At 42.3% G+C, this 18,640-nt stretch overlaps 1 protein-coding gene across 2 annotated transcripts in view; it reads right to left on the bottom strand.

The window, feature by feature from the left end:
• The window catches only part of LNX1 (ligand of numb-protein X 1), a 78,935-nt gene extending 62,327 nt beyond the window's left edge, over window positions 1-16,608 (bottom strand). The window contains exon 1 of one of the 2 annotated variants that reach the window (XM_063135787.1): window positions 16,144-16,608. In XM_063135787.1, the coding sequence (XP_062991857.1) occupies window positions 16,144-16,535 (392 nt within the window). In that variant the 5' untranslated portion in view covers window positions 16,536-16,608. Of the gene's footprint in view, window positions 1-11,038; window positions 11,254-16,143 lie in introns of those variants that run through there. The other variant, XM_063135786.1, reaches the window with a different exon arrangement.
• Between the last annotated feature and the right edge of the window lie 2,032 nt (window positions 16,609-18,640).

Raw genomic sequence — 18,640 nt, forward strand, 5'->3', positions numbered from 1 at the left:
AATTGCTCCCAGCAGGACAGACAAGCAGGAACTTCATGGGAATTATTGGGAGGTGGTTATCATTATGTTTAAAAAGGTAACAGTAGCTCAAACCCCTACAACAGGACCTATTTCTTTAGTGAGGACATCCTGTTTCAAGTACCTTCTGATACTAAACTTAAGAGTAGCAGAAAATATTTGAAAGTACCCTTCTTAAAGATTATAACTGAAAAAGTGGCAAATGTGTGGAGCTATACATTCATCTAATCTGCTACTTCCATATAAACAACACACCTCTACATGTATGTGCCTTCTATTGTAAGCCTATGCGGCAGGGCCTTGCTATTTACTGTTTTACTCTGTACAGCACCATGTACATTGATGGTGCTATATAAATAAATAAATAATAATAATAATAATAATAATAATAATAATCTTGTTCAGCTTCAGCTACAGTCTCGTCTGACTTACTGTAAATTCAAAAGCTGTGAATGTAAGGGCCTTCAAAAATTACAGATGTTCAGACCATTGGTACACACAGTGACATAAAATGTAAATTGTAGCAACCATTACTGTCCAATCTTATTATCTTCATATTGGACAGATAAAACAAGAATTTACTGAAATTTAATCTCTTCTGGGAAGAGGAAATTGGAAGGGAAAAAGTATCACTGGTAATGGTGGCAGGGTTAAAACTCTTTAGAGACTTGAAATATTCCAAATCTTTAGATAAAGCAATCCTCCAAAATGTATGTACTGGTCACATAAAGAAGGAAAGACGGGTGTTCTTGGTACAATACAATATCAAAGGACAAACATTCTCATCCGAAAGGAAGGGCAGAACTAGTTTCTTGGCTTACTACACATGAAAATAACTGGTGTAGGAGAAATTCTGAAGTGTAAAAACTAAAGTTAAGACACCAGCTTTACATGTACTCGACGTGGCAAAAACACATCGCTATGTCCCTTCATTCCTACAGCTGCGCGGAACAGCTGCACTTCAGTTACATCTAAAGGGAATGAGCAATGTAAAAAACAAACACCAGGTTCAGAACTGTACAAATAGTCCAAGTTCAAATCGAAAATCCTCTCCAATCCAGGGTTGGCTCAGCTAAACAACTTAAGATGCCAGGCAGAGTCATAGCAGTTTGGGGACATAAATAAAGTGGCATTTCAATCTGGGAGGTTTCCTCATCATGCCTCACAATGTCACAGAGGATTCTGGGGCATATGACTTGGATCACGTGGTACCCCAATTAGGGCAGCAACACATCTTGGGGTAGCCATATTCCAATCCTGCAACTTTGATAAGGAAAGGTTGTTTATTGAACAAAATAGATAATTGAAGCAGATTTGAAATCAGAATGATATGCAAAGGTTCCTACAGATCCATAATCTTAATTTAGGGAAAAGGTAAATGATTAAAGAGATTTTAAGTGCTTGAGGTTGACGATGTACTAAATTATTATAGTTTCTTGCTGGTTCGAATAAAAAAAAACATATAATATGCTTATTTATGGCATTGAGATGATGCTCAGTTTGTAAAGTTTAACCACAAAACACACCAACATCATGTCAACAAGCTTGTCTTCTCTGTTTTTTTGGATCAGTTGTCAAAATAACTTGAACATTATCCAGCTTATTCCAAGTACAGTCCAAGAAAAAGCAGAGACCAGCTTAATGTTTTCCTTGTGTAGCTAAATCAAGGTTAATATGAGAATACATTAGGGTCCTGGAACATAACATTCCTTGTCCATCTCTTAAGTCCAGTGCAAAGGGAGGATCCAAACATGTCTGCAAGCACATGAAAAATACACATGAAAAAATATCATCAACCCGACACCTTCCTTCTGCTGAATTCCTCTATTGTAGTTTGGATTTGCCATAAGAAGGGAACATGGAATTAGAAGGATGAAAACAAGAGGCAGTAGAACTAGAAATCCTTAATATTTACAGGTGCATTTCTCAGTTTGAATAAGAAAGGATCTAATACTCTTGACTGAATAGTCCAATACTGAACAAGGATTGTAGACATTTCTTTCCTCCCAGCAAAACACAATTGTCTCCTGGTTAGGTTAGTTGACGTTACAGCAGAGGCTGAAGTGATATAGGCTGTTTCTACACTTGCCTGCGATTTTCCCTGGGATCGTCCCAGGGTCATCCCTGTGCATGCAATTGACACACAGGGGATCCTGAGAGCAGGCAGGGACGATCCCTCCATTTTCCTGGGATAATCCTTAGGTGTAGAAAGGGCCATAGTGTTTGCAATGATAATGAAGAAGCCTAACTTACTTAAAATATACTGTACAGTATTTGGAATAAATTCATTCCACTGGGTAGATTTACATATTCATGGAGGGGAATTAGCCATGGTAGCTGGCTGTAGGGTTCTGCATGGCTTGTTACTCACTGTAACAATACACTCTGGCCAGATTCACACAATATGATAAGCGGCACTGCTGGGGATAATTATACTAATCCCCCCTCTGGCATGTGATTGGCACATATGGAGGGAGGGACGGTAAACCAGGTCATTGATTCCTGGAAATAGGCAGCCTTACGCACATATAGTTAAGCCTCACTGACTCAAGGGAGTATCAGAATTGTTAATATACTTCCTAATGAGCCAGAACCATGAACATTGGTACACAAGTAGTCCAAAAACAATCTGATTCTTTGAACAATCTGAAAATGGGAGTTTTCTGTCCAAACCTGGGACAAGCAGGAGGCTTAAAATGGGCCCACAAATGCTTAAGGTACTTCTATGACACCCAGAAAGCTGACAATGACCTGGTTTGTGTGTAGCAGCAAATTGTGGGTTAATATGTGCCTTAAGCTGCTCTTGGGTACTGCCAAAATGGGCCAGGAGGAGGTCCTGCGGCCTGCCATCTGGCACTCCCAAGCTGGCTCAGCAGTTTGTCATTGGACACAAGGGGCCTATAGAGTCTTTGCTGTGAGCAACCTGTCTCAAGAGAAAAGTCTACACAGCCGGCAGCCTATCTTCCTTGCTGCCCAGCTCACCCTCTTACCTGTTATACTTTCTCTTACGGCAAACCACCAATCACTGGGTGGCTTAGAAGTACCTTAAACATTTGTGGGTTGATTTTGTACTTTCTCTTAGGATCTGCTCCCTGCCTCCTTAGATCTGCGTTCCTCAGTCAGGTGCCCTCCAGCTGTGATGAACTGCAACTCTCATAATTCCCAGACAGCATGGCCAATTGTCTGGGAATACTGGGAGTTGCAGTCCATCACAGCTGGAGGACATCTAGCTGGGGAAGGCTGCTTTAGATTGTGCTTTGAGGTTGCCATTCATGGCACACGCAGAGATGACGCTGGCTGCTTTTAGTGTGGGGTGATGCTGACGACAGAAGAGTAGAAATGCATTTCTTCTCTTGTGTTAAGTATGATGGTGCAGGGCTTACTGCAATCCACTCTGTAGCTTCCTCTAGCTGCTGGCTATGGCTCTGCATTTTCAATGCTTCTGTGTGTTCTCCCCCCTCCGCCCCCAGGGTACCCTTTGGATACTCAGCTGCATACCAAGATACAAAAAAATAAAATCAATTTGAATCCCCAAGAGATAGAATGGCTGGCGGGGGAAGGTCGCTAAACACTCACCAGCTGCTCTACTCCTAGAAGCTTGGAGGCAGATTCAACAGAAAGGTCAAGGGTGTTTAATAAAACACACACACACACTCCAATTGGGGTGGGGCTTTATAAGGACAGAACTCCAAGCAATTTTAGGGGTTAACTGGGAATCAACTCCTCTTTGTGTCTAATGCAGGGTAATTGTGTGTATAGAATGTAGAAGAAATTATTGCTAGAATAGCACAGTTTTCTCAGAGCTACCAGATCAAGACTGCAAGATCCACAATTGTCCCTGTCATGCTGCCAAACTAGGTTAATTCTAATATAGTAGGGCCGGGTGAGTAAGGCCTCAAATAGCACACTTACATTCCAGAAAGGCTTTTATTATCAATATGCCTCCCATGCTTCTTACTCTTTGATAGTCACCCCCATCTGCACACCAAAGTCTGCAATTCTATACGCAACTGGTTGGGGACCAACTCGAACTCAATAGGATTTTCTTTTTAGAAAAGACACACAGGATTCAGCAGCATGGATTGTTCACATGTCTACTCGCTAGAGCATCATCACATGGTAGAAAATTGAGTTTCTTTCCAACGCTTCCCTGCCCCCACTGTTGCCCTCATTACTTCCTCTTTCTGTCCGAAGGGGAAAGAGGAAGTAAACAAATGCCACATGGCCCATTCAGGAGCCATTTTTATCACACCACTTTCCCTGCACACAGCAGGACATCGTGGCACATTCTGGTTGTGTTTTTTTTTTTTAAAAAAAAAAAAAGGTTAAAAGGGGTCTATTTTGCTACAGAAAAACAAGCGGAAGGAGCAGGAGGTGCACAGAAGGCGGACATCTGTCTAAAGGACACACACACATCTGTAAGTGGGCAGTAGTGAGCATGCAATAAAATGCTCATCTGATAAAACTCTCAATCTCCCATTGTCATGAATGGGTCATCTCATCATGAACACTCCCTACCAGCCCTATTCTCCCTTTCAGTGCATTCTCCAATCTCCCTCCTAGCATCACCAAATGCAAACTAGGCCATAGCTTGTATTCCACTGTTCCTCCAGAGAGCCCTGACTAGTGTTGACAGGATTATCCTATGGTACCCTCACAACAGCCCAGGAGGTAGATTAGTTGGAGAGAAGGTGAGTTTTAAAGTTGGTCAGTGATCAAGAGCCTCATGTGGCGCAGAGTGGTAAGCGGCAGTTACTGCAGCCAAAACTCTCCCCATGGCCTGAGTTCAATCCCAGCGGAAGCTGGTTCTCAGGCAGCCGGCTCAGGTCAACTCAGCCTTCCATCCTTCCGAGGTCGGTAAAATGAGTACCCAGCTAGCTGGGGGGATGGTAACTGCAACTGGGGAAGGCAATGGCAAACCACCCCGCTACAAAGTCTGCCAAGAAAATGTCAGCGAAAGCAGGCGTCCCTCTAGGAGTCAGCAATGACTCAAGTGCTTGCACGAGAGGTTCCTTTCCTTTCCTTTCAGTGATCTCTTGGTTCAAATCCAACAATCTATCCCAGCATTCCCAGCATGGTGCCCTCCAGATGTGTTAGACTGCAAGTCATTCCCAGATGGGGAAGGCTGCTTTACCCACTACACCATACATTGCACCCAGAAGTGATATGCTGCAATTCACTTTGGCACGTTATATAAGAGAAAGCATGTCATGCAGTTTCCGTCATGCAACTTGCACAGAACTCAACCGCCATGGAGACATTGCTTAATAATGAGGTGGGACCTTGGTGCCCGCCATAGCTCCAGTATATTGCCTTTTGCCTTGCTGTGGTTTAACTTTAGCAGCCAGCTCAGTTCTGATGGTTTGTTACAGAAATCTTGTCCCTAATTTACTTTGCCTGATGTTTGCATTTGTGAAAACTGTCATAAAAAAGGAACCAAGAGTAAAGAATACATGCAACATGATATCATCCAGAGTCAAATTCTGCCCATGAAATATATGAGAGCTTTTCATATGCACCGGAGGGTAAAATATGTTCGTACGTTGATTTAAATTGCATTAGTTATACCATTTATCCTTGTATATAACATAAGACAGCCATAGAGAGTTGTCAGGGCATATTGCAGGAATGTTGTCAAGCATAAAAGAAGAAGCAATATAAGATAAACCCACATATAAATCAAATAATATTAACAGATCACATGTCAGAGATGTCAAAGATCTGGTCCTTATAATAACTAAAGTGTTTGCATTTGCACTATGGCCTTGCAGTCCATTAATTTGACAGTGAAAGCCAGGTTCACATAGTGCAGCCTTTCCAACCTGGGAATGATGGGAGTTGCAGGCCAACACATCTGGGGAACTGCTGACATAGTGGACTGAATGTTAGACATGAACTGGGAGACCTGCTCAGCCATGAAGCTTACTGGCCCAGTCACTACCTCACAGGCCGATCATGAGGATGAAACACATCATCACTCCAACGTCCTCTAAGGAAGGGTAACTAAAAATGCAATAATTAATGGTATTTTTTTTTTTTACAAATAAAGAAAATTCAATGTTCATGTCAGTGCCTTCTGAAATCACAAATTGGAACTGCTGTAATTGCTTAGTTCTTGGGTTTTAATCCATCCTGGATTAAAGAAGTTTCAAATCACCCCACTTAAATCTGCAGTGCAATAAACTGGGTGCAGCTCTTATATTCAGGACTCCAATCTGAATGAGAGTTTAACAGTTTTGAGCTTTGATGCCTGTTTCCAGGACTGAAGACTCAGCCTGGATTATGGGAAGCACTAATGAAGAAGAGAGGACTTGGTAGTATGTACCTGTTGAGACTGCTAGTCCCAACACATCTAGTCAGTGAGTACAACTTCCAGAGATGCTTGAGCCCCAGTTGCCAGCCCCTCTTTTTTTAAATCAATGATGAGTTTCTCTACATTTAGCACAAAAAACAACAACAACCCCTTATCACATCCTTACCAGGTCTTTCTGCTATCTGTTTGTGGAGTTGCGATGGGCTTCTTTACATGGCAGACACGTGGTTTGAATCGAGGAAAATCCTTCCTTGGCAAGTTCTATATGTTTTGGTGCATTTCAATTTACAGCCACTAGACGGTGCTGTCATAGTGCATTACAGCACTATGTTGACATTTCACACAGCTGATAGATCAGAATAACGTCCCTTTTCATATTATCTCTTATCTTTTTGAAAGCGGGATAAAGGAGAAAAGGCACAGGACCTAAAGGTTAAAGACATCATATAAAGGACATGCTCACATCTGTGAGTGACCAATCACGAGTGCGCAAAAAATTGCTCATGTAGAAAAGCCCGATGTTGAGACTGCAGAAACAAGACAGCAAAAGTAACAAACCCAGGGCACAAGTATCTGGTGCAATACTTGCATGGACTATATGAGGGTGATAAAGCATGCTCCACTTCCATATCTCAGCTCATTTACCTTGCAGACCACAGGGATTCAATATGTGTGGCAGCTACATGACAGCACCTGAATGGATCTGCTCTCTGAATTGACTCTCTGCACTGGCATAGTTCTGAGCACATATGGAGGAAGAGGAAGGAGCTTGCTTAATCAGCTGATAATCTGCTGCATCTACTTTTGGTTTCATCACAGATTTGAGATCTGAGCACTATACAAGGAGTGCTTCCTTTCCTGTTCTTCTGCTACATAACCTCTAGGTGTCACTGTGGTACAGCGGAATAGTGCAAATACATAGGTGGAAAAAGCATTAGCTGTTGCTTTTACAAATAATATCCTGTTTTCGTCTTTTAAAAAAATTGCCCAAAGTGCTCTTTAAAAAGAGAAGTGAAACTGGGCCAACTAAAGAACCAGGAACAATCATGAGTAGGGAATGATGATCACACAATAAATGCCTCATGTAGAAAAACCCATAGTCTCATAGAATTAGTGCAAGGGAAGAAGAAGTGGAGGAGGCTATAGTAATTCCTTCTCTTTTCCACTTCTGGAAGTGCCAGCCTGGTGCCAGACTCCATACTTGGAAGGGGCAGCTCAGACCATTCAGGTAAGTCATCTGAATCTGCCCAGTTCACCAGCCAAGGCTCCTTGCTCTGCGAAGGATAGGCAGATTGCACAATGCAAGTCAATTCACCTTCACCTTCATCACCACCACCACCACCACCATGCACAGCTTCAATGCCAGAATACCACCTTTTGAAATTCCCTGCAATGTTGCTTGAAATGATCTGGCTTGGGGGGGAACAGAAGGATTCCTTTGATCCTTGAACCTTGGCAGATCACTGTCTCCCCATCTTCACTGTGAATTCTCCTTGGTCCTTCACAAGCTTGAATAGGTTGCTTGGGCCTGTCTCCTGCTGCTAAACAACTTTGCTTAAGGTCAGTCCTCTTGCTTAGAGCCCTGATGGGTCAAAGGATACAAACAAACAATGTAGTATTTCCCAGGGCAGGCCATATCACACAAGCAATCCATTGTCTCACACGAGCACCAATAAATCAGTGCACAGTCCCGGGTTGCAGTCTAGGTTGCAACTGTTTTATCCAACAGTTACAACCTAGTTGCAACCTAGAGTCCCTAGAGCCCCTGTAATATTTTGAGCAATCCTTTGGGCAACACAAGGAACACAACTGGGGCAACCAAAGGTCTTGGACTGACCTTGGCATTTCTATAAAACATACAGTATTATTGCTGACCAATATTCAGAAATGTTGTTGAGTAATGCTGCACGCAGGGTTTAATTTTCACCACTGTTCAATAGACAGAACCCCAGAACCTGCCATTGTTGCCAAGGCCCAGTCCTGGGAAGAATGTGTCCATGAGAACATGGAGAGCTACCACCAGCTAGGCATATATTCAGAATGACTCTAACTAAGAACATAAGAAATGCCATGCTGGATCAGACCAAGGGTCCATCTAGTCCAGCACTCTGTTCACACAGTGGCCAACCAGCTGTCAACCAAGGAACCACAAACAGGACGTGGTGCAACAGCACCCTCCCACCCATGTTACCCAGCAATTGGTGCACACAGGCTTACTGCCTCAAATACTAAACATAGAACACAACCATCAGGGTTAGTAGCCTGCTCCAAATATGAAGGAGTATTTAGAAGTAGGGCCATTCTCAAAGGCATACATGATTTGGACAACACCCCAGCAATGGTCCACTGAAAAGAGCCCCCTGGGGTGGCTTCTCCTTTTCACCGGTGTAACCTGCTCATTCACTTGTCTCTTGCTCTGGCCAAGACAATGGTGGTAGTGAGAAGGTGGAGCAGTAGATGCCACTGGCCTCATTCAGAAGACACCCAGCTCTTCTGAACACGGCCTGGCTTTCTGGCTTAACCACCATGGTTAAAGCCATGGTTTAAGGTGTCTTCTGAACAGGGCCACTGTTTCCTTGCTTACTGGCTTTCTGCCTATGAAGCAAGCAAGTGGTAGGAATGATGAGAAAGAGGGAAGGAGGAGCAATAGCAACTGAAAGAGCATGTAGGCTCACTGAGGGAGGGTGCACTGAGGATGTCTTGTCCATGGGTCCTCAGAAACCTGGAGGTGGCATGGCTTGCATGTCTCAGCCATGGTCTAAGAAAGACAGCAAATAAAAAATATGCACCATGGCAGCCTTCCCCAACCTGGTGCCATCCAGATGTTTTTCAGTACGACTCCTGACATTCCTGGCCATTGGCCATGCTGGCTGGGGATGATGGGAGCTGAAGTCTAAAATATCCAGAACACCAGGTTGGGGGAGGCTGCATGACAGGGTGCCTCACTCCTTCACCAAATCAAATCCAGCCAAACATTACACTCTGGATTAGCATGGCATATCCCTGTTGTATAGTACCTATTAGCATCCAGAATGACCAAACCTGCACGAAGAAGAACCAAAGTGTCCCATTCTAGCCTTGACTGATTCCTTTTCAACAGAAACAAGTCCTGCAACCCACATTGGCTGATTTTCATACTCTAATTTTGTTACTCTGACCCAATTCATGTGCAGTTCTGTGCAGCAGTTTTCTTTCACTCCCTCTCCCTCTTCCAGTGGAGTGCACCACTAAATAGATTTGTTCATTGCTGATAACTGGAGACGCACATTCAACAGCAAACCAATTGGGTAAAGACTATGTCAACAAGAATAGCAATCAAGCTGTAGTTGAGAGTTTCGTAGGTTAGAGGGTAAAATAAATGCAAGTTGAGTAGCTACTGTACATAGTCGCCTTCTCTGTGTGACAGGAATGAATCAGAATTCCCTAGGAAACAACAATGGGGGAGGGGGGAGTTTTCTCTGTGTATGCTCTGATTAATCTCATCCATTTGTTTTCCTGGAAACTGGATGTCCCAGATGCCATTGTCTTTTTTCTGAAAGTTCATCTGGTCTGTTTTGATCTTGCTGCTCTACTTTCATTCACTGTTGTTTTTCTTAATGATCCTCTGTAGCTAAAATTATAATAGTTCATGTCCAAATTTTAAATCAGCTACTTTAAAAGAGAGAGAGAGAGAGAGAGAGAGAGAGAGAGAGAGAGAGAGAGAGAGAGAGAGAGAGAGAGACTACATGCACTATGATGAAATTTAGAGGGGAGTTCTAAAGAGGTCCCTGAATTATTAATAGCTGCCTTTTACATTGTTTTCTCAAAATGCTACTCATTCTAGCAACAACATCTGAGGCAAATCACCATTGCTCTACACACACACACACACACACACACACACACTGAGTGTGTTACAACAATTATTGAAACACCCTCTTGGAAAGCATATTTAGAATGATTTTATGCATTTTAAAGACAACTTGCATGCACACCAGGCAAATTTGCCTAACATGTCACAGCATACATGCTTCACTAATCCATTTCACTTTGGAACATATTTTACAGATTATGCATTGCTATCCAAAAACCTGGGTAAGGATAATCGGTGTACTGAAGGCTATTCATCATAACATTTACGAGCTCAGTCAACGAGCATTATTTACAGGCTATACTCCCCCAAATAATATATTTGTTATAAGCAGTAGGAAACGGCAGTCATATTCATTCTCTCTCTCTCTCTCTCTCTCTCTCTCTCTCACGGTTGATGGTTCTGTGACTATATTTCAAGATACAACAGTATATTGAAATACCCTGCTCCTTTTCATTGCGTTGTGAAATGCAACTGAAAGAGCATGTAGACAAGAAGACACCCATTTAACTACAGCTATTTGAATACATTCTGGGGTGCGGGAGAGAGACCTCAATTCCAAATACCAACTCAGCAGAGAGAAGTGGAGAAGAAAAAGAATGGGCTTGTCTCAGCTGTTTCAGCACTTTGAAAAGAGAAAGTGCTAAAGGAATTCCGGTTCCAAGGTTGGGATGTGGCTGTTAGCAAGCTTGTTGATGTATATATTCACACACACACACACACACACACACACACACACACACACACGTACCAAGGATCAATCAAGGCTCCCCCCGCCTGCCCCATTTTCTTTAAAAAGACAAGACATAGACACAACACAGAGACATCACCACAACACTACAACTGTGAGTACTCACAACTCTGAGTACAGGAAGTGCAGGTTCCCCACATTGTCTATGTAGTTTGCAGGACTTAGCCAAGGAAGGACCAACAACAGGAGAGCCTTCATCTTTCAAGTGCAAGATTTAAAACTGCAGCTAGGATTCCTCTTTGCCCCTTTCTCTCTGCGATGGGACACAGAACTTTAAGCTTTTTTGGTTGTTTCAGAAAAAAATGTCAGCCAATTCCAGACCCCCCCTTCCCCCTTTTAAACGAGCCTTTCGATTTCAACGCAACTGAGAGCACTATGAATTAATGCAAATCCCTTAAATGAAGCTATGCTGGGGAAGGAAAAAAAATCATTGACCTGTAAGAGGATTATTTGATCTGGTTTTCAGATGGAGGTTAGATGTGAGGGTTTGGGGAAAGCAGAGCATGGTTGGTGCGAGGCGAGGCAGTGACTTATTGCTGCAAAAAAACCGAGGCTGATGCACACAGGAAAGAGACCTGCCTCCTGCACTCTGCAGAGTGGTTCTTCAGAAGCAGCTGGTACATTTACATCATTGGTCAGAGAAGCAGATGTGCTCTGAGTGGAGCTGCAGAAGAGAAGAGGGTAGGAAGGAACCTAGATGTGGCAAAAGGGAAGCCACACAAGCAGGTTGGAAGCAGGCGCTGTGCATCAGACTGTTCTCGGTCGTGATGCCGTCGGATCGGATTCAACCAGATGGAGGGAATGGGAAGCTATGAAACAGCAAGTCTGCTGGCTATCAGATGTAGATCAGATTTTGGCAAACTCTGTAGGAAGGCACAGCCATCCCAGAGAGAAGGAAGTAACCCAAGCTGATTTAAAAAGATAATAAATGCACTTTCAAATACAGGCTTACTTAGCATTCCATTAAACCAGTAGGACACAGCATTAATGATAACATCTGAACAAAGAACATTCAGATGCACAATCTGCAATAAAGTGGTGGGTTTTGCAAGTCACTCTTATATAGGTGCAAGGAAATCACATTGGCTGTCAAGCACACACACACAGACACACACACAAAATCTCCCCTTCTTGGAAAAGGGAATATATAGCTATGTGACTTGTTCCATAAAATAAAAATAAAATCGGGACTCCAATAATTTCTACACCTTGATTCCTCTATTGTTTCTCTTACTTGTCAGTTACTTCATCACATAGGAGCACGAGGGATCTTGCAGATAACAGCTTCCTATGTTCCCAAAAGAAAAGCAAACTAGGAAGATAGGAATTGACCCAGGGAACACTGAATGCTGATTTGCATATAATATTTATGGGTTCTGCCTAAGAAGTCAGCTTCCTGGCACTGATATACAGGTGAGTCACGTGGAATGGCTTGGGTGAAACCAGTGCAGGAGAGTACAACCCAGTTTACATGTAACGGCAACAAATCATGGTATAATTAAATATGCCACCTCCGATCGACCCGATCATAAGTTGGTCCATGACATGTGAACCTAGGCACTGTGGGTTATTCGTGGGCCCCAAAGAACCCTAGTGTCCTGGTTTGCATGTCATGGAGCAACCTACGATCAGGCTGATCAGAGGTTGCATATTCAAAATGGCAGCAGTGCACATGCAGCACCCAACTCAGCAAATCACAGATTAATTAACCCATTAATTACTGCCATTACATGTGAATGGGCCCTACAGCAGCCCATTAATGACTTACGTGGAGTGCTGAAACATTATCTTTGAGCTCTGAAATAAGAGTTATCTGGACTGCTTAAGGGTGCTTTTACACAGTAACACCAAACCCAGAAGTGAAACAGGAAATGCACCTGGAGCGATTATTACTACATGCAATTTATTTATTTAATAGCTGCTCTTCAGCCAAAGCTCAAAGAGAAGCTTACTAATTAAAATGAAATAACAGAATATACCAAAACAAAAACCCTATTAAAAACCAATTGCAAAGCACAGTAGAGCAGAATAGAATATTAGCTGTGATCAGCACAAATGAAATCTGAGGTGCTTGCAGATGGAGAGCTCCTATTGCTACCAGCCAGAAGGCAGGATGCAGCGATTCCATTTTTCCATCCTTAATTGAACTTTTGTGACAAGAAAAGAAATACTTTTTTTTAAAAAAAAGCTTACATTGTTTATTTTGTTTATTTTTTTAATCACGTTTTTATTTTTATTTTTATCAAGTGTTTATTTATCTATGATTATCAGCTGCCATTATCAGCTGCCATTTTCTTGGTAGAAAGGTAAGGTTCAAAACAAATCAATAAATAAAAAACAGTGAAAGGGTGCTGAATGGAAGACAACAAGGTGAGAACCAGCCTGTAAAATTCCATGTTTGTGGCAGGGTGATTGCAGGACAAAAGCCTCATCTGGAAGCACTTTTAGATCAGAGGCAAGTATCACTCCCCCGCCAAGGCCCTGCCCCCCCTCCCCATGTCACTGTGAAGTAGGATGTATAGATTTTGTTACATTTCTTCCCTCTGTGATTCGTGGATTGTCAGGAGTCTTTCATTCCACCCTCCACTCATTGACGGAATCAGATTCTTTTATGGATGCACGAGAATTTAATTCCACTTACGCTAGTGTGCATTAGCATTAATTCGCATCAGCACAAGCATACACTTCTGCTAATGTGCATTAGCACAAATCTCCCCCCAACACACACACCAATAAAAAAACTGGTCTGCAGGTCTGTGGACTCTGCACAACTTGGAAAATGTTGGTCCGCTGCAGGATGCATAGGTCAGATTCACAGAAATCCAAACTCATTTGAATCCAAACTCATTTGGATCTCTCCAACAACCCTACAGTGAAAGTTGGATTCCAGAAAAGTCCTCAGAGAACACAAGTGCCACATTGCAAAGAACGGACAGGTGATGTTTAAAGTTGGCTCTAGAAGGGCTTGCTCAGGGAAGAAAAGGAGAAGAATGTTTAGGCCACGCAGCGTGTTGTCTTGGATCTCATCTGTAAATGAACATAAAAGGCTCTCTACATATTGAGATAGGGCAGGGGAGAGAAAATTGCAGTAGCTACTGAACCAGTTCTGCTAGGCTACCTGAGGTCAAGTAGTGTCCCTAAGGTATTGAGGAAGCCAAAAGGTGTTTTTAAACCTTAGGCATGCAACAAATCACCAAGGTAAAAATAGTATTTGGTCCATTTCAAATTCCTTCAAAGTGCTGTCTAACCCTTAAATCTAGCTTGACAGCAGTTCTGCAAACTAGATGGGTACGGAAGCATAATTCCAATGCTTTGCCGATGAGACAAGCTGAGACAGGTAGAAATTAAGTACAAATTAAGAAAATGCCTAATATACCACATATTTGGTGAGTATGACAGCTAAGAGTGGATGTGATTTCCTTCAGTTCTGGTCTTGTATTTAGCCAATTAGAGGTCAATGCCTCCATGTGAAGCCTATTCTTCAAATATATATACACAAATGCTTGGGCGACATCACTTGCTACAGCAAAAGACAGGACCTTGTGTATGAATGCACAACTGCATTTTTTCTGTAATGCATAGAGGGAATTCACATTTGAAAACACATGGTAAGCATGGCTTCTGGGCCCACAGTTGTTCAAAGCTCCCAGGGGGTTGTTTACAATGCATTTCCAGTCAGACAAGAGTGTCCTTCAAACTCCACAGCAAAGACACCGAATGCCAGAAGTTGTCTTTGACTGCAATGTGTGATGCCTGAAGCAGCCTTCCATCACCTCTGAATCAAACACTATGGCTGCAACTCATGAGGCCCTGATGCACATTGAGTCCTACAGTTGGACTTAGAGATTAGAAGAACCCTTGCTGGTGCAGAGCTCCATTTATATATCAAATGCTCTGGAGAGGCACCACAGCCATGGGACTGGGGCATACATGTGCAACACTATTCTAAGTATTATGTGCCAGTGTGATCAGAAAGTATTTTTGGTTGCACAATAAAAGCTGGAACACACATTGCTTTTGGCATGGGGGTGTCACTGAAAATGACTTCCTGCTGGTGAATGATTCCCCCCTCTGCTATGTTTTAGTCACTAAATGAATCAGGGCCATTTTGTTGTGAATCACCACACTCTTCTTTCACATTCTTGGCAGCCACAAGGGCAGGCATGGATACTTCATAACAGAATGCCTAGTGAGTAAAATTTATAGCAGAGGGAGGAATCATACACTACGAATAGGCATGGGAATACTACCAAATATTAGAGTGAGAAGGGGGGAAATTCCTCACTGTGAGGAGGCATTTATTGATATTTAAACAAAAAAATAACTGAGAAGAAAGGGAAAAGGAAGGAAAACCGCCCAGAGAGCCCTGGCTATGGGAGCGGTATATAAGTGTAATAAATAAATAAATAAATAAAATTTGCAGAAGAGACTGTTGAGGCCAGATCTACACTAAGCAGGACATAACACTTTGAGGCCCAGGAGTGTGTCCTGGGCCTCAGCAGTTGTCACTACTGTTTTAAAGCATTTTAAAGCAGTAGTGTAGATCCTGCCTGAGATCTAGTAGAGGCTCCCACTGGAATAAGAGGGGAGGTGGTTTCCACTGATATACCCTGTGCTGCATCTGACACTGTTTCAGAGGGTCTCCCAACCCTCCAGAACAGCTTTTCAGTGGGCACAGAGGGGAGAAGGAATTGACCAAAATATAAAAATAAAAATGCCTCTCCAGCTCTCCTCTTCCAGTGGAAATATCCCATGGATCCAAACCCATTAAGTATAAATCTAATATATTCATGCCATTATGAGATGATCTTCTAATACATCCATTCTGTTTCAAGACCACCTCTGACATGTTCATGGTTATGGATACCAGCATTCGTCTTTGGAAGGAAGGAAGATCTTCTGTTATCCCAACAACAATATTTTGAGGTCTAATGAGAAACATGAGATCTATTGTTCTATAGAACAGCCTTCCCCAACCTCGGAAGTCAGAGAGTTCAGTCTTGCCATAGGACAGACTTCCCCAACTTGGGGTCCTCCAGATGGGATGGTCTACAACTTGGCTGGCTTGGGGATGCTGGGACTTGTAGTCCATCATATCTGGAGGTTAATGGAATGGGTAAGGTTGTCATAGTAACTGCTACTGCCTCAATGGCACTGAAACTCTTCCTAGCTTTTTCATTTAGGGGAATAAAAACATACAGAAGGACTTACCCATTTTGAAAATGTTGTTCAAGATTGCAGCGTTGCACGACCTCAGAGCAGTGTTCTGTGAAAGGGCAGCTAACCATTAGCTTATCTAGGAGTTTATTTACTAGTATGCTAGATTTTCTGCAGGCCTGTAGGATCAGAGGTTTGCGATCCACTGGGCAGAAGTCTTTTTCTATGAGGAAGTCCGTAAGGCAAACTGTGCAATAGGTATGTCCACAAGGCGTGTCCAGAGGTTGAAGCAAAGGTTGCAAACAGATGTGGCAGATGAGGTCATCATCCACATCTTCTGTGTAGCTATAGACATGGTTCTCTTCTGGGAGATGTGCCTGGCCGCAGACCAAACATAACGGAATAGAGCTTCCTTCAACTCCTTCTGGTGGATCTGCTTGACTCATACTTGGAAACTCTTGTGTCACCAAAGAGACAAAGAAAGTTTAATTTCTAACTGTACTTTAATCTCTATCCGAAATACTGTTGGCTGTTTTAGTGGGTCTTCAAACCTGTAGGGAAAGAATCAAATGAAATTGTGTTGAAGCAACATGTATGATTGATAATTTTTATGATGCAGCACACAAGCATCAAACTTTATTATACAAGCCATTAAGCCACAACATTAAAAAAATACAACAAAAACTCAAGGTGTTGTCCCAGGTTACAGTACCAACGAACCACCAACAGAAGAGAAAAAGAAAAAACCTTTCAACATAACTCTCCTGGTGCAAACCAATTCCCTTTAACAAAATATTCCCAAAATCCAGATGTAGACATCTACAAATGTGATGTTCCTTCCAAGAGAAAATCAATTTTATGTGAAGGCATCAAGAATTTCTCTCTCAAGGACTTATACATCTGGCATGACAGAAGAGTGAGATGTAGGCCGTCAACTGCCATACCTCCATTAATAGTCTGTAACACAAAAGTATAAATGTACCAATAAGACATAAAGTAAAAATATATCATATGGATATAAGAATGGACTTCTGCCATGATTTTTTTCTATGTGAAAACAGCATAGGCATGTGGAAATGACTAATTCAAATTTTAATAGGAGGAGTTTGGTTAATTTAAAGAACATATTGACTGGACACCTTCAGAATTGTTTTTATGCAACTGTCAATGCACTAAGGAACCTTAGTCACTCTTCCTTCAAGTCCAGAGACCCTCCTGTCCATGTGTATAACATATGGGTGCCTTACAGTTATTGTATTTGTTATTGTTATTAGTTATATTGTGCCTTTTCTCCAAGAAGCCCAAGACAGGTCTCCATGGTTCCTTCATTTTATCCTCACCAGAGCTCTGAGAGATAGGTTAAGCTGAGAGACAGTGTGAAGAAGTGACTGGCCCAAAGTCACCCATCAAGCTTCATGGCTGAGTGGGGATTTGAACCCGAGTCTTTTCAGTCCTAGTCTAACCACAACACCACACAGGTTCTTATAATACTGACCTGTGTAACAGGGTTGTTGTGAAATAAAGTATACAAAGTATATTGACACTCAAAATGCATTATATAAATGCTATGTGTCCTTATAATTACCCAATAACCGAGAAACATAATGGGACAAGATATCCATACCCATATGTTTGTTATGACTCAAATCTAGCTGTATTCCACTGCTAGCTGTGCTTTTTCTTCTCTACTCTCTCAAATACCACATTCACAGTAAAGTGGGTGATAAGACATAGGCCAAATCTACACCAAGCAGGATACTGCACTATGAAAGTGGTATGAAAGCAGTATATAAGAGGCAGGAGCCACACCAAGCAGGATATAGTGGTATGAAAGCAGTATATGTTAAGTGTCAATGGGCCTCAACTGTTGTCAGTGCACTTCAGTACCACTATAAAGCAGTAGTGTGGCTCCTGCCTTTTATATTCCACTTTCATACAGCTTTCATAGTGCAATATCCTGCTTGGTGTAGATTAGGCCATATTCTCATAGGAATATAGGGATGGCAACCTGCCTGACCTCTGATGTAAAATTTGCCCCACTGGTGCCTGTTAATGCTGCAAACAGTTTCACTCGCTGAATTTCTGCTTTTCATGGAGCTGTTAAAAGCACAATACCCATATTTGGGCGGGGTGGGGGGAGATAAACATTATAGGGATGCTCACACATCAAAGTCAGTGTCTAGGATGGTGAAATAAAGATAATTTCTCAGTGCCGTTACAAAGCCATTTTGCAACACCTTAATACTCCTTTCCTTCCTTGGCTGCTTATCCTAAAAAATAATGTCTCATGAAATACATTTTTAGAGTTGGTGCAAAGTGACCCCTTCAGGCAGATTTTTCCAACATGGTGCCTTCAAAATGTTTTAGACTTCAACAGCCATGAGCTCCAGTCAACATGGCCAATGGTCTGGAATACTGGGAGCTATAGTCCAAAACATCAGGAGGTGACCCAGTTGGTGAAGGCTGTTCTAGGAAAAGCTCACCATGGTGGTCACAAGCTCTGATCAGGACTCTATACATGTCTACTTAGAAGTTGACCCCATTGAGTTCA

The sequence above is a fragment of the Elgaria multicarinata genome, chromosome 10, assembly GCF_023053635.1.
Source record: "Elgaria multicarinata webbii isolate HBS135686 ecotype San Diego chromosome 10, rElgMul1.1.pri, whole genome shotgun sequence".
Lineage (NCBI taxonomy): Eukaryota > Metazoa > Chordata > Lepidosauria > Squamata > Anguidae > Elgaria > Elgaria multicarinata.